The sequence below is a fragment of the Halyomorpha halys genome, unplaced genomic scaffold (assembly GCF_000696795.3).
Source record: "Halyomorpha halys isolate HHAL.00 unplaced genomic scaffold, Hhal_1.1 Scaffold1098.1, whole genome shotgun sequence".
In the NCBI taxonomy this organism is placed as follows: Eukaryota; Metazoa; Arthropoda; class Insecta; order Hemiptera; family Pentatomidae; genus Halyomorpha; species Halyomorpha halys.
Window position 1 is genome coordinate 186633 of NW_027106514.1, and position 16057 is coordinate 202689.

Genomic DNA, 16057 nt, shown 5'->3' on the forward strand with positions numbered 1-16057 from the left:
ATAATATTTTCTGCTAAGATCGCAATATCCCCGATGCTAACACCTAGGCCTTCTAAGAAGCTCCTTGTTCTATCTGGTATTGTTCCGCGAGATCCAAACCAGAGGCCTCTCACGGTGAACTCTCTCTCTCCGAAGGTCTCGCTGAATTTTTCCTTAAGGAAAGGGACGCATTTTTCATATATTTTTTTTTTTTTCCCTTTCCACTTCCCCTTCCGGTTCGAGATCATTACTTTCAAATCTTACTGTCCGATCCAAGACCAGAGCCGTGTTTCCGACTTCTGTAAATGTGACAATATCAGCATATCTTACAGATCTGTCGGTGTCAATACAATAGACCTCCTCGAAGCAGGTGAAGCCTTTTCTTTCAAGGAACTTCATCAATTCTTCTTTGACCCTGTGGTGCCGGCGTGTTATAAGGAGGGAGTTGGGGCATTTTCCCAGCACATGAGCTGGTGTTTCAGACTCTCTGCCGTATTTGCGACAGAGGGACCCAACTTCTCCTTGCTGTCCACTGGCTTCTGGGACTCCACGCAGGGGTGCGTAGTTGATATTAAGTTTCAGGGCGTTCACCCAATCTGACCCCGAGAGTACCTGCTTGTCACATACATATCTATTTGCTTTCAGGGTCTCTTTGAAATGGCAAACACCGATACCCTGCCATATGCAACTGGCCCATTCTTCAAAAGCATTCTCATACAACGACTGTCGTAGAGCTCTCACACTTTGGTTGCCCCTATCCACCCCAAGTCTATCAGCACATGCCACGATTTCGGCTTCGTAACTGAATATAGACTGGAATAGGGCATCTGGAACATTCAACAGCCGCTGGGCAATGGACCAATGCTGTAGTGGAGCTTCTCATTGACAGTGGATCAGACCCAGTCCTCGATACCTCCTGGGTGCGTACAGCATTGCCGACGAGGTCAGCGGGGAGCCCAATGATGGCCTTGATACTCCTGCGGATATTGGTATCAATGCCCTCCAATATCGCAGGACGTATCTTTATAAGAGGAGCAGTCTGGAGAGGGTAAACAAGGCCTGGGAACAAGTACTGGTTGACAACGTTGATCTTTTGTTCTGGTTTGAGGAGGCATGAGCTCACTAACTTATACAGGTTATTATTTAGCTTTGTCACAACCTCTTCTCCAAATACTAGCTCTCCCGAGAATGTACATCCAAGATATTTGATGGTGTCCTCGGTTTTTGCCGTTCGGATGACTTCTGTACTCTCAAGGGAGAGTTTTGTTGACCGCAGCTCTCCTTTGTCCAATATGATACCCACACTTTTCTTTGCATTAATTGCCAAATCTCCGCGAGCAGCCTCTGAACACTATTTATTATTCTTTCCACAGAACCCCCGTCGCGCGCCGTTAGAGCCTGATCGTCCGCAAACCCTGTGAGAACCACGCTCTCGCAAAAGTGACCAATTTTCAAGTCAAATTGAAACTTATTGGCAAACTCCTGATCACAGAGCCCGCGGTACAAATGATCGATTGCTAGGTTGAACAGCGAAGGCGACAAGGGCCCTCCCTGAGACACCCCCCGCAAGACACTGATCTGGCTAGTCGAGTGTGTTCCAATACTGATCTTTATCTTATTTGTGGTTAGGAGAGCCGCAATCACATTTGTAAGGTCGGATGACACACCTCTTTGTAATAATTCGAGCAGCATTTTTTTTTTATGCTGCTGTATTTTTTCACCCTCGAATATAATCAAGAATTGAAAATAACAATGTGATAATAATAAAATAAATAACAATGATTTATCCTCTGTAATAATCCTTTATATATTATAGCTTTAGCCTATGTTTACTTAGGGGGTAAGTATTAAGACCGATATCCAAAATAAAAATAAAAATTTAGATTATTTTTGTATTTTTAAAAGTTTTTTGCCAAGGCAATGTTCTAAATTTTGTTTTTTTATATGAAAAAAATATTTTTTGGCCTTGTATTTTTTTTTTTTTTTAAAACTGCCTTAAGGGGTTAGAGTGCTCTCTGGTACGCTTTCCCAAGCTTGTGTGATCCTTTCTTTGAGCTCATCAATATTTTAGATTTCTAGCTTCTGAAGGTCGTAGACTTCTCTAGCCATGATTCCCCACAAATTTTCTATCAGATTGAGATCCGGACTAAGAGCTGGCCAATCCAAAATATTGATCCCGAAATCCTGAAACCATTGTTTTGTAGAGCGTGCTGTATGAATAGGTGCATTATCCTACTAAAAATAATTTCTTCTTTCAACATTATAATAAATGGCAAAAGGAACTCTTCTACAACATTTTGATAACTAAAAGCATTCATTGTGCCAGAAATGAATGCAATTCGAGACTTTCCCTTTTCATTGAAAGCAGCCTATACCATTACTCCACCATACCAATGCAATCTTCGTGACAATTTTTTATTTCTTTTCTAAGGTCATGCCAATAGTAATTAAAACCATCTGAATCATCAATGTTAATTTTTTTTCATCAATGAAAATAACGTTTGCTGCAGTTGTCACAGCAAATGATGTTTTTTGAGCAGTGGTTTTCTCATAACCTTTACAATATTTAAAAAAAATTGATTTAGCTATCCACTTCCTCACCAATCTAGCATCACATCCTAAATTGAATCGCCTCACAATCTGTGCAAAGGATACTCCTTTTTTCACGACTTCTCTCAAAATTGCCCGTTTCACATGATGGGAAAAATTTGGAGGTCTTCCACTTCTTTTCTCTTTCCCATAATTGTTGTAGCTGCAATTTAAAAAGTTTTTGATAACACCCTGGGAGTTGTTTATTTCATGAACAATTTGCCTCTAGGTCATCCCACCTTTCAGTTCCATGCAGCATTATTTAAAAAAAAAAAAAAAAAAAGACAAATTACACCAAAGCGATACAATATAAAAAAACAGACAGTAAAATCTCTCTTCAATATTAGGAAGAAAACTGAGGTGGTATTAACCCATTAATACAGGTGATAATAGAAAAACAAACATTGAGTTTATACTTATTCACAGCACAAATAAGATTTGTTTACAAAATCTGAGGTTCGCAAATCATAAAACAGATCAAAGGCCATTTAAAGGTTCTTACCAATCTAATAACATAAAAAGAAGTTTAAAAATATTATTGAGCTATGAATTTACTTTTAAATGTTATAAATACTTTAACTTTATAAGTTGGGTTTATATTTTTTCACAGGAGTGCATATATTATGGGAGAATAAGGGAATTGAAAGGGTATAAACAATGTTTAAACTTAAGTAAAATCAAGCTAGTAAAACTTTAAGGGAAATATAAACAAAATCTTAAGAGAGTCAGATGAGTTGATTTCCGATGAGTTTAGAGATGGTCTAATGGATTTATTATTCCATTGATAAGCTCATCAGTAATTTTAGAAACATATCCATATGAGTAATCTTTTAAAGGGTTATTTTTTAGACTTTCCATCATAGTTGCTACTACATTTAATATTCTTAATATCAAAGAAAATAACACACATGTAAAAAAACTTAAACCAAATTACTTGTATTTTCTTATGAGGATTTTGCATTGCCGGATCAGTTGTGGATTTGATGGTCTTAAAAGTGTAAGTTTCCAAAAGTCATCCAGTCGCAGTTTTGGCAAACAAGACATTCCAGGATTACCGCCAAATAAATAATGAACCTACAAAAAAACAAACAATATGATACTGCTTATAAATATATATTCGTATAACAGAATTAGTAATTAATAACAATATGGTTGTAAGTGTGGATCATGGTGGTACATCTCCTATGATTGATCCCACTTCACCTCATGTTAATAAAGAATAATTTTTTTAAAATGTTATATTTACACTAGATATATACCAGACCAAAAAAAAATGAAGTTAAAGATCAGGTAAGCAAGCTATTGATTGTTATTCAATATTTTAACATTCAGAGCCATGCGTACTAACTCTGGTCGGAAGCACTTGGAAACTTTGTGTTTTCATGCTAAACTGATGGGCTACTTTGTTAAAATCTTCAACAAAATTGTTAAAATTTCACCCAAAATGGAAAGGGAGGGAAATGCTGAAAATTATTCAACTCACATTAAATTGATACTGTCTAAATAATAACAGGAAGAAAACAAATAATTTGATTTATGGGTTCTAAATAATATAAACTTTTAGTATGGTCTCTCCAGTGGCATGGCACCAACACTGGACTACTTTTTGAATTTTATCATCAGTGTCTTCCTTGAATTTAATCTAAAGATACTTTTTTCTTTGTATTTTTTTTTTATCTAAGTGTCTTTAATTACAATTCAAATCTCTATCAACCATAAAAAAATAATTAGAAATAGAAAAAAAGTCTTATGGTGGTAATGTGATAGTTTCAAAGGATTCCAATTTTATTCATTAACATTATTTGTTGGATCTTTTCAATTTTTTTCTAAAAAATAAATAAAACTTATTAGTTTTGTATCTGCTCGCAGATTACAGGGCTTGCAGGTAGAATCAGAAGCTTCCAAGAGTAATGTGTAAGATGGTAATGTGGTGGGAGAAAAATGGTGGTCAGCCACTAGTGATTATCTCACAACCTTATTTCATTTCAATTCTTCTTAAATTTAACATTTTTGGAAAAATTTTATCTCTTGGTTCTGTAAGTAGTGATACAACCCATAACACCATCATAGAGACATGAATGTTATAAAGTTTTAATAATTTTTATTCTGTTTTTACTCCAAATAATTCCATGATGTAAACATAACAATTTGAGGGTTAAAAAATTATTAAAAATGTTAATAAGTTTATCTAAAGGATGTTTTACATAAATACAATACCTTTCTCAGAGAATCATAGACCACTTGGTGGGCAAATCTTGGACAAGGCTCCAAAGTTTGGGTTTTATTCCAATACTGAACATTGGGAACCTCACTTTTATAAACACAAACCCTAGAAAAAAAAATAATAATAGTCTTTATTTATATACATATATAATAATAGCATTACTTACATCTACTTTTTCTTTATTATACATATATATGGGCCTTCCTTTTTTAAGAAGTAATAAAGTCTTTAACAGGGACTATCCGTACTTTAGTTCACTGAGAGTTCGCTTATCTTCATCTTCCAGTATTTTCTGTCCTTGGCTTTTCACGACCACAGTGTTCCTTCTACATTCTTCATCTCGTCTACCCATCTTCTTCTTTGTCTGCCTCAGTTCCTTTTCATATCCAAGGGGATTCACTCTGTTAGTTTCTTGGTCCAGTTTTCGTCATTCTTCCTTATTAGATGCCCAGCCCATTTCCATTTCATCTTCTTGGTGTGCCTGATTACATCTTTGACCCCAGTATATTTCCCTATTGACAATTTTTGATGTTTTCCAGTCTGTGGGGAGATTTCTTCTTTTTTTATGACTTTATTGAAAAAATTGCTCAGTACTGCTGTTATTCTTCTGCTCAGGCTTTCAAAATTTTATTTTTAATTCCATTGTGTCCAGGGCTTTTTGAGTACTTAGTGATTTAATTATACTGTCGACTTCTGCTTCCAATATTGTAGGAACAGTATTTTCAATCCTCATTGTGTCTTTTTTTTCCTTTTAAATACTTTTTCTTCTCCATCATTATATAATTCTTTGTAATATTCAAGTCAATCATCTATTGCTCACTTTCTTTTCTTGATTATTTTTGTAACTCAGGGGCCAGTGTTTGCCTTCATTTAGGTCACATTTTAATTTTTTGAAAGATTTGTTCATTTTGATTATTTTATCTTCTTTCTATGTTTTAAGATCCTTTATGGGCGTAAGCTGGGTATTCTGTCATCCTTTCTTTATTATTTCTTTTCTTTTTTTCTAAAACTCCTAAGGTGTTTCTGGATAGTTTAACATGATATCCATTCTTTCGTTCCTGAAGTTCTGCTACTTTGGAGCTTAGTACATGTTCTCTTTAATAGTATTATACTGTACTTCAATATTGTAATTTTCATTATTATTTATTAGGTTATGCAATTTCTTTATTTCCTCTTGAAAAATGTCTTCATTTATTTTCTTAGGTATATGGTGCTTCTGAGGTATTCTTCTTCTTTTTTAAACATTCATAGCGTAAAGTGATTCTGATTAAGCGGTGGTCAGAATCAAAATTGAACCCTGTGATTACTTCACAATTCTTAATATCCTTTATATTGTCTACCGATATATGTAGTCTATTTCATATTTTTTCCCATCAAGGGCGCACTATGTCCACTTGTTTTTACTTTTTTTTCTTAAAGTAGGTATTTGCTATTTTCACTCTGTTGGCCAAGGTAAAATCTACAAGTAACTCCTACATAGTACATCCTACAAAATTTACAAGTAAAAGAAAAAAAGTAATAACACAATAATATAATAGAAGATTAGAAAATTTCACAAATTTCATACTGTTTCATTTCCCCCAATTTGATATTTTTGTCAATCCTAATCATTGATTAAAATTTTGAAGTGAAACTTCTTTACTGATGTTCTACAATTCAAGAAAAAAAAAATTTATCCCGGAGTAAATTGATTTTGTGACGTGAGATAAACAGAAGTGGTGGGGAGCAATGCTGGTCAACGCTAGCAGGAAATTTTTTAAACTGTAATAGAAGGGTAGGAGCTTAAAATAGCTTAACAATTAGCACTGCTGGTCTGATTGAGTGAGCTCATCAAATCTCATTATCACCTATAAATATAAAACTTTTACCGCAAGAACTGACTAAAGGTTACATAATTCTATATTCTTCTAAGATATTATATATCTTATATATTCTAGTCTAGAATATAATTATAATTATTATTATTATTCTGGAACTAATATTTTCTGCCTTAAGCTGAAAGAGGGAACACCTGATCATTATTAACAAAATGTTAGTATATTATTTCATTTCTAGAAGTTTTACTTCTGTTGGCCAGTCCAGTTTATTTTATTTTTTTAATTGAGTTGTTGATAGATATAGATGGATGTAGGGTCAAAATATGCATTCAAGGATTTAGAATGCGAAAAAATAAATTCAATGCTCAAAATCTTTTTTTTTTCAGACTGTAACTCTCTGGAAGAAGGAAGATTTTCATTTTAAGTTCATTGATACCAATAACTAAATTGAAACAAAAGAAGTGACTTATCTTTTTTTTTCTTTTAAGCCTTAATTTAGTCTAACAAGCCAATGTTTGTTATTAAAATCCTAAAATCAGCATAAACATTTTTAAATGATGGTCCAAGAGATTTAAAATTATCAAATTTGATACAAGGTACAAAGAATGTCAAAGACAATATAAACTAAAACCACTATTCTAATACGATAATGCACAAGACCCCTTGATTTTATTATGGAGGGAGTGTTGGAGGGTTTAGGAGGTAACAGAGAAATGGGAAATCTGGAGGCACCCTAAAACTATAAATGTACTGGTAATTTATGAGATTTAATTAAATTTTCTATTACATCCCTTCCTGCCATTACTATTAACTGGTGTAGATTTTAATAATTGTTCTTGATACAAGCTCTGAACAGGTAGTGACCAGCAAGGAAGAAAATTCTGGAAATGGTGAGGTTTACCCATGATCATACCAAGGCACACAATAAAAATTCTCAGAAAAAGTAGCTGCAAGGAATAAGCAAAGAAATGCTATTGCACCTGCCATATTTTCCAGATATTTCTTTATCGATTGGTTTCCATCGATGCAGTTTTTCGTACAACTTTTCAACTTATAAGATGAAATGAACAATTGCTTGATTGCTTCCAGAGTTAAATAGTACTTGTTTAATTTTGAAATTGATTACATTAAACTTTAAAATGATGAATAACTTTATAATTGATTATATCAAACTAAAAATTGTGAGTAAACTTGTATCTTCTTGCACTTGAATACCATATAATTAAAAATTGTAAGTAATTTGGTAATCAAATACTACTCAAATTACTTAAAAATTTTGAGTAAAAGTATATGAGTAATGAGTACAAAACAAAAGAAAATAAAGTAGTTATTTCCTTTAGAATTGAAGTTAGTTTTAAGATCCTTTTCTGGAGGTGTACCAATTTAATTTACCTGTTTCAGAATTCTAACATATTAGGGTCTCTTTTCATGTTTTCTGAGATACAGAAAATTAAAATATTGATTTTAAGATAGTGAACACCAAAAGTTAGAGAATTTTATAGGTTGAGTTATGTAAATGCAAATTTTCTATCAAAAATAGGAATCATTATATGTCACAATCATTTTGTATAACAGAGATATATACCCAAGTAAGTTTCTGAGCTCAGCAATGGAACTGTAAATCCATCAGACTATCTCAGAACTTAGCTATGAAAACTTAGCTGCCCGTTAATTCAGTGTTTAAATCACTGATAGCCAATCAGTTTCAGCCATCAGCTTCCCAAATCTTAACGAAAAAATGAAGCTAATAAGTGGAAAATTAGTCTTCATCAGTGCTTGCATTATAAGTCAAAATATAGGCAATCAATAAATAGTTGAAAACATTTTTGTTTTTCTTGACCGCAACAGTCCTGACCATCTCCTAAAAGGTTTAGAATTAGAAATTCTTCATATGTGGTCAATTACCTATAAATAAAATTAAAATATAAAGTTTGATAAAAATAAATAAATAATTATTCCTGATCTAATATTGAACATTGATTATTAACAATAACATAAAGCACTAACTTTTAAAATAAATTTCAGAAGAAACTTATATTTCAAATGCTCTATTAGGAACTTCTATCCTCAAAAATTTTTAATGAGAGGAGGGATGTTTAATGTCCCCTTCAGAGCAAGGGAACTTTTATGAAAAATTCTATTAATATGAGTTCATAAGAAACTTTTGCGTTAAAACTTAAATTAAAGGTTTCCAAATAACAGTTAAATTGAAAAAATTCAATAAATGTTTTGAACCCTACAGAAATTATATACAAGGACGATAATACGGAAGAATTATAAAAAGTTAAAATCAATTGAAAAACGAGTAGAGAATCTTAAAATTGATATCATTTTCATTTTCTACACATTGGAAAATACATAAAGGAACTAGAATATATTGAAAATCAAAAAAAGTAAAACAAGTCGATACACTTACGCAAAATCTCAGAATAGGTATCATTTTCATTTTCTGCACCTCCTAAAACATGGAAAAGGACCCTAATATCTTTTAAATCTAAAATGTTAATAAATATCGATTTGCGAGTGTGCAATCATAAAATAGATATCATAATTATTTTCTGCAACTCAAAAAAATATTTATATATATATAAAGGGATGATAGCATAATATATTTATAGAAAACTTAAAGTTTTCTTCTCTTATCTATTTTCGTCCTTGTGCTATATCTAGCGTGCAGGGACCTTAATCCAATGCTACTAAGCCTCACAACCCTTGCAGAGTTGCTTCAGTTTTGGTTGGAGAGTTTTTGCTCCAACCCTTTAGGTATATTCTTCATATGAAATTCTATGCCTTCTGAGTGGCCTCGATGGGTTCTGGTCAAATATGACCAAAGCACTTGAGCTATCGTTTTTCTAGGATGGATTTCAGAGAAAAATTTTTCAGTTCATCCCTATTCCTTTTATTTCTCATGCAATCTCTTCTAGTTTTTCTTCCAACTCTACATAAGTACTTAATTTTAGCTCCTGTGATTTTGTTTATCTACTTGTCAACCATGATCCAGCTCTCACTCCCATACGTAAGAGTCAGGAGGTATACTAATTTCTAAATATGTAGCTTGGTTTTGTGCCCCACATCTCAATGGCCGAGGATGCTGTTGCATATACTATAATAGATTTGGTTAGCTCTGACAATTCTTTTTGCTATTTACTAATCTATTTTGTTCTGTATATTTATGTTGGTGCCTAAGTTAAATTTTTCCACCACTTCAAGAACCTCACAGTTCACCTTCACTGTCTCCTCTTATCTCGGGAAAGGACCAGTGCCTAACTCTTGGATGCATTGATGGTAATCTCTTTTCACTGAAGTCCCACCTGATTTCATCCATAAATTTAGTAAATAAGAGTTGACTCAGGCTACCTCCCTGTTTGACACCTATATCAATTGGAAAAGGAGCAGACTCTGTTTCATTGACCCTTAATACTCCTTTTAAATTTGCGTATACAGATTTTATGGTGGTAATGAGATATCTTGGAACATTTTTTGCAGCCAGAGCATTCCATATTTCTAGCCACAAGACCATGTCAAAGATACTCTAAAGGTCCAGGATTGGTAGGCACGTGTTTCTGTCTCTGTTCCATGCTTTTTCTAAAATATTTTGTAGAACAAAGATATGATCCTAGGCCTGTCTCCCCGGGGTGGATACGTACCTGTTCCTCCACGATTTGACATATCCTTTTTTCTAAAATTTAAGTGTACATTTTGTAGGCCCACAGGAAAGACTGATTTGCTTGTAATTAGCACACTCTGTTTGACTGCCTTTTTTGTGGATTGGAATAATCACACTGTATCTCCAATATTTTGGAATTGCATTAATGTCATACACAGTCTGAAATAACCCTTGCAGCACTTTAGTAAGGGCATGTCCTCCATGTTTCAATAACTCAGGAGTAATATTGTCTCTACCTGCCCCCTTACTGTAGTCTTTATCTGCTCAAGAGCCAGTTCTACTTCCTCTTCATAATTGGCTATTTCACGCACTTCATAGAGTACATGTTCCCTAGTTAATTGCTTCTTCACTAGCAAAGAGATCGAGGTAGAGCCTACACCATCTATCAAATATGTTGCAAGGTTCTATCACCAGTTCACCAATACTATATTTTATATTTCTCACTGAAGGAAACTTTCAATGAGGACTTATATTTAGTAAGTCCTAAAAGGGCCTTTAATATCAGAATATTTATAATAAAAGCATGTCAAGCGTTTATATCAGCAGGACTTACAATTAGAAAATATCTGGTAATAATAGAATTTCAATTATTTGTAATTATAATTTCATTTCAGGACTTAGTAACTGTAATTGTAATTGAAATTACTTTTTGCCCAACACTGATTCCCTTAAATAAACAAAAGAATTAAATTGAACAAAAAAAAAGTCATTTCATTCAAAATATTAGGATGTATTCTAAACACTAAATGATGAGAAGAATAATGTTACTTTTACAGAACATTTTTTAAAGTTTTGATTATAAATACTCGTATTCAAATTGGTTGGAGTATGAATTTCTTGTACTTATACTTTAAGGTTTTCTTGAGTAATGATTAGTTTACTTTTATTTATTTTTTGCCAAAGTATCACAGAAACATAAAAATAAAACAAAACTAAAATTTACATTTTGCTCTTAACTATTTAGTCAATGCTAAATTGTTATAGAGGATTCCAGGGTTAAGTGTCTAAACTGAAAATATGAATTAAGGAACTCAAAACAAAAAAATAATTCCCTATGAAGGTATGTCCGTTAACGCTTTGTTTAGGAAATATTTACACCTAAAGATTTTCATTGTTATGTCATAATAAGTAAATTAATATGTGTTCCAACTACTTTATTAATGAAATTTATATATTAATATTCATGAATCTCCTAAACCAACCGTTAAAGGACATACCTTCAAAAAGGAATTTTTCTTCTTGTTTTGAGTTCCTTATTTTATATTTTCAGTTTGGACACTTAACCCTGAATCATCCTGTCAACTGACAGGGTCATATATAGGTTAAGTGAAATTTTAAAAATAATTATTCCATAACTATGGTGACATGAATACATTTATCAGACTGGCGAAATAATGCATAGCACATGGTCCCGATGGATTAACAGTCATACTCGTGTTAAACACAGCTTTTATTAATACGTTTTTCATAATTCTTCATTATCTTCTACAACTATATAAGTTAAATATTATTTTTTTCTAAAATTTTATAATGCAACTATCATTTCTGAGGACATATTTTCATCCTGGGAAAAATATTTTTCCTTCCGTTAATCATGAAAGCCTTTTATGCTTTATATTTATATATATTTCATAAATAATAAAAATGTAAGATGGTTAATTATTTAATACAAACAATATTAAACGCACTTTAGAGGAGGTCATTTTGAAAATTCAGTCTTTGAGCTCAGTGAAACTATAAAATAACCATTTAAAAAAAAAAAAACATAAATCACTAGCTCGAAGCTGAAAATTACATAAGAATTAACATTTTAGGTTTCATACATTAGAACAAAAACTGTAGTTAGTTTAGAACAAATAGCTTACCACTTGTTTTGTTGAATGTAATAGACCCAGAATGAATTCTGGACTTGATCATCCCGCTTATCTTTGTCTTTACTAAGGCCCTAAAAAGGAAAAGAGATTGGTGAAATGAATTAGTGTATTTATTATATTTGAATGTATAAAGTCATAGAAAATAAAATTACTTATTTTGTATAACCCTTAGATAGTAAAATCTGTCTGACTGAGAAATTTTGTTTATTTTTTTAACTCATTACTTATATCATTCTTAAATTTTCATTAAATTGTAAATCTGGAATTAGGATATTTTTGAGTGACATACAATATTCACACTTGTATATAATTTTATTTAAACAATTAATAAAATAAAATAAACCATATTTAAATTTTTAATGGTTGACCATAGATTAATATGAGGAGAAGATGATTGTTGGTACTGTCAACAAATTTAAAAAAATATATGTATTTGTGCTGTCATTTCGATCTGAATTTCAAGTTTTCATCAGAGCTAAAAAAAAAAAAAGATAACAATCATCACTCAGAGAAACATAAAAATAAAGGAAAATAATAAACAAACAAATTTGGTAATATAAATAACAATGAATTACTTAGAAAGTAGTTGATTAATAACAATAGAAGTAGATAGTAGTATGGAGAATGGGAAACAAAGAAAGTTTTTTTTCCAACCAAGTTGGTGCAGGTCTGCCTCAACTATCATCAATCTCATTCTGAGATGTCTAAGGTAACATCCAACATTTCAAGAAGTAGCTTCCTTGGCAGACGATCCTCCTTCATTCGCTCCACATGCCTGAGCCATCTCAGCCCTCCCTTTTTCATTACACTTACTAAGTCTGGCTGACCATACAATGCTCTTAAATCTTAATTTTTTCTAATTTTCCCCTCTCCATCAGAGAAGACTGGACCATACATATTTTCTGAGTATCTTTTTTTCCTAAATGTATAGTCGTTTCTCCATCTCCTTTGTCAGGACTCATGTCTCACTACCATAGGTGACTGTTGGGGAAATAATAGTCTTATGAACGATGACCTTAGCGCTCTAAGAAGGATCTTTGAAATTCAAAACTTTATGCACTGCAAAAAGCAGCAATTTCTTGTTGCTATTCTGGCCTCTCCTTGCATAGTTCATTCTTTTTGGTGACTAGTGCACCAAGAAATTTAAAAGCCCTACCAACTGGGGAGTTCTAACCATTGATATTAATTGTATGTGGTGGCATCGGCGTAGGGTTTTGGATGCTCTTCATGTATTCTGTTTTTTCTTCAGTGGTCTGGAAACTTCTTCTATTAGCCTCTCGCTCCAAGCTTAAGAAAAAAAATATTTAAAAACAAGCTTATTTCTTTACTCATACATATAATTGTAAATTTGTTTAATCATCTATAAAATTTTTTTGCCCATTTCATCCTATATATCATTTTTTTTTCATACATTTCATTATGTAGATTTAAATTGTTTTTAATTTTTTTAGACACTACTTACATATCTTATTAAGTTAAGTCGATTACTCATCATTTAAACTTTCTTCCGCACCTTTCACTGTGTTTATTTCTTCAAAATTTCCTATTTTTTAAATTTTTGTCATTTATTTTGTATAATTCTTACTTATATAATATTATATTTCATCTTCTATTGTTATCAATCTACTACTATCTACTTCTATTGTTATTAATCAACTAGTTTCTATATAATTCATTGTTATTTATATTTCCAAATTTGTTTGTTTATTATATTCCTTTATTTTTATGTTTCTGAGTGATGGTTGTAATATCTTATTTGTTTTTTTTTAGCTCTGATGAAGACCTAAAGTATTATATTTTTTTTAACACTCCAAGTAATTTGGAGTATCACGATTCCAAACTTATAGATGATTTTATTTATTATTTTTTTGTTACAGAGCAGTGTCAACAGGTTTTAATGTTCTCCACTTGAACAAATAAGAAACTAATTATAACTTATTTCATATAACCCTTAGATAGTAAAACCTGTCAGACTGAATTTTTTTTTTAGGTCATTACTTATTCAAGATGACCATTATTAAATTCCAATAAGATTTTATTGGATATTCATACATATAGGAATCAGGTTCTTTAGCTCTAGTTGGAAAAAACTCAGTGTGTATTTCCTTCATGATATTTTTTAGGGTAGCAAATTATGTGAATCTTCTATTACTCTGGAACAATTTCAATTGATGAAAGCTAAATGTAAACTGCTGTGTTTCTTTAGGTGTTAATAATTGGTTTTGTAACTTCAATTATATAGATTAAACTAGTTTCAAGAGCTTTTGTTCCTCTTTTGAACAACATGTTCTATCATTGTATTTTATTAAAATAAATATATCCATTTGGCAGGTAACATCTTTGGGGTTCCTGTATTTAGCAGGTTTGATGAATATGATATGATATAGAACGGGCATCTACTTCAAAATTGTCAATTTGAGAATACTAGTAAATTCATGAAATAGCATCAACTGTAAGATAGATAAGAGTTGCAATGGCTAATCAGTACAACTTTTCCCTTCAAAGGCATCTTCGTACTAGCATACTATAGAATTTTGATGAAGTATACAAATATAAGGAACTAAAACACATGCATTAAGCCAGCACTCACATATAGAAACACTACAAAATTGGAGGACTACAGATTTAGGAATTAAGACACAACTTAATGACCTGGCTGTGAGCCTATTTATCATGCTTACGAAGACTACACTTGGCAAGGCATGTTGCACAGATGGACAATAATCCAACCCCACAGAGAGTTATGGACGAACCTCCATCGAGAAATGGAAGATGGGGAAGACCGTAGTTGTACTGAAAAGACTGTGCAGCAGCTGATGTAAGTAAACTACTTGGAGTCAACAGAGAAAACTGGTGATCTATGTAGGAGCAGGCCAAGTCTCAAATGATCGGGACGTAATGCTACTTAATAGTAATAATCTACCCCTTAATGATATTAGAATTTCCTCCACACATACGTGAACTCTTAAGGAATATACTTCCTGGCAATAAAAAATAAATATATTGAATATTTTTGTAATTGCTGTTACAGGGTCATTTTCTCTTCTTTCATTCCAAGTCAATGAGTCATGAAATGTGTGTGTTTATATGTAGGAGAATCCTCTGCTTTTAAATTTTATCTCGATTCTTTTCTTTTTTTCACATTTCATTTAAGAAATTTCTTTCTCTCTTGAAGTCATACATGACAAGTATAGTTAATGAAGAAATCAGGCATCGTTTAGCATATTGTTTCTTTCAGGTTTGTTAGTTTACAACTTGATTCGGCAAAATTAAAAGAAAAAATTAGTGAGGAATAATTGATAAGTAAGAATGTCTTCATGAATCGAGTATGTACTTCATTTTACCAATAAACTCTGACTGATTTGTTGAGTACCTGGTTTTTCCTAAAACTTGCGAAAAAATTCAAATTGCAATTTTTGTTTTGAGTTTGGCTCTGGCTGTTGACAGTCAAACATACCTCTACCTTAGTGGGTTTTTTTCATCAGATTGGACTGAAACTTTGCATTAGTGAAGATTAAGAGAAGAGGATGCGATCTTTCAAGTTTTGTGGAAATCAGCCCAGGATCTTTAACAATAATTAGAAGAAAAAAGCAGCACAAAATGGGGAACTGACTCCCTTATCAGCAGGAGAGCACGGACTTGCAGCCTCCCACCACTGAGGTCCCAGCTAGTTGGCAGACAAGGTCACCGTAGTATTATCTGTATCATCCAGGTTCGTGGTCTGTCATAGAATGAGCCCAACATTACATATTGATTATCACATTTATTTATAGAATGTTTACTGTTATTATTGTTTACATCGGGACCTGCCTGTGCTATACTGCAGGTGTCCCGAGTGTAATTTTATGCTTAAATTAAATTTGTGTGGAAAAGGGGGCTAAAATTGTGAGACACTTTCCGCTAATTA

The 16057-nt window shown here is 32.3% G+C and overlaps 1 protein-coding gene across 1 annotated transcript in view; it reads right to left on the reverse strand.

The window, feature by feature from the left end:
* Positions 1–16057, reverse strand: part of LOC106688281 (muskelin) — a gene marked incomplete at its 5' end in the record, with an annotated part of 33734 nt that overhangs the window by 6976 nt on the left and 10701 nt on the right. Inside the window, 3 exon segments of the mRNA XM_014432671.2 lie at positions 3503–3642; positions 4786–4897; positions 12142–12221. Coding sequence (XP_014288157.1) covers positions 3503–3642; positions 4786–4897; positions 12142–12221 — 332 coding nt within the window.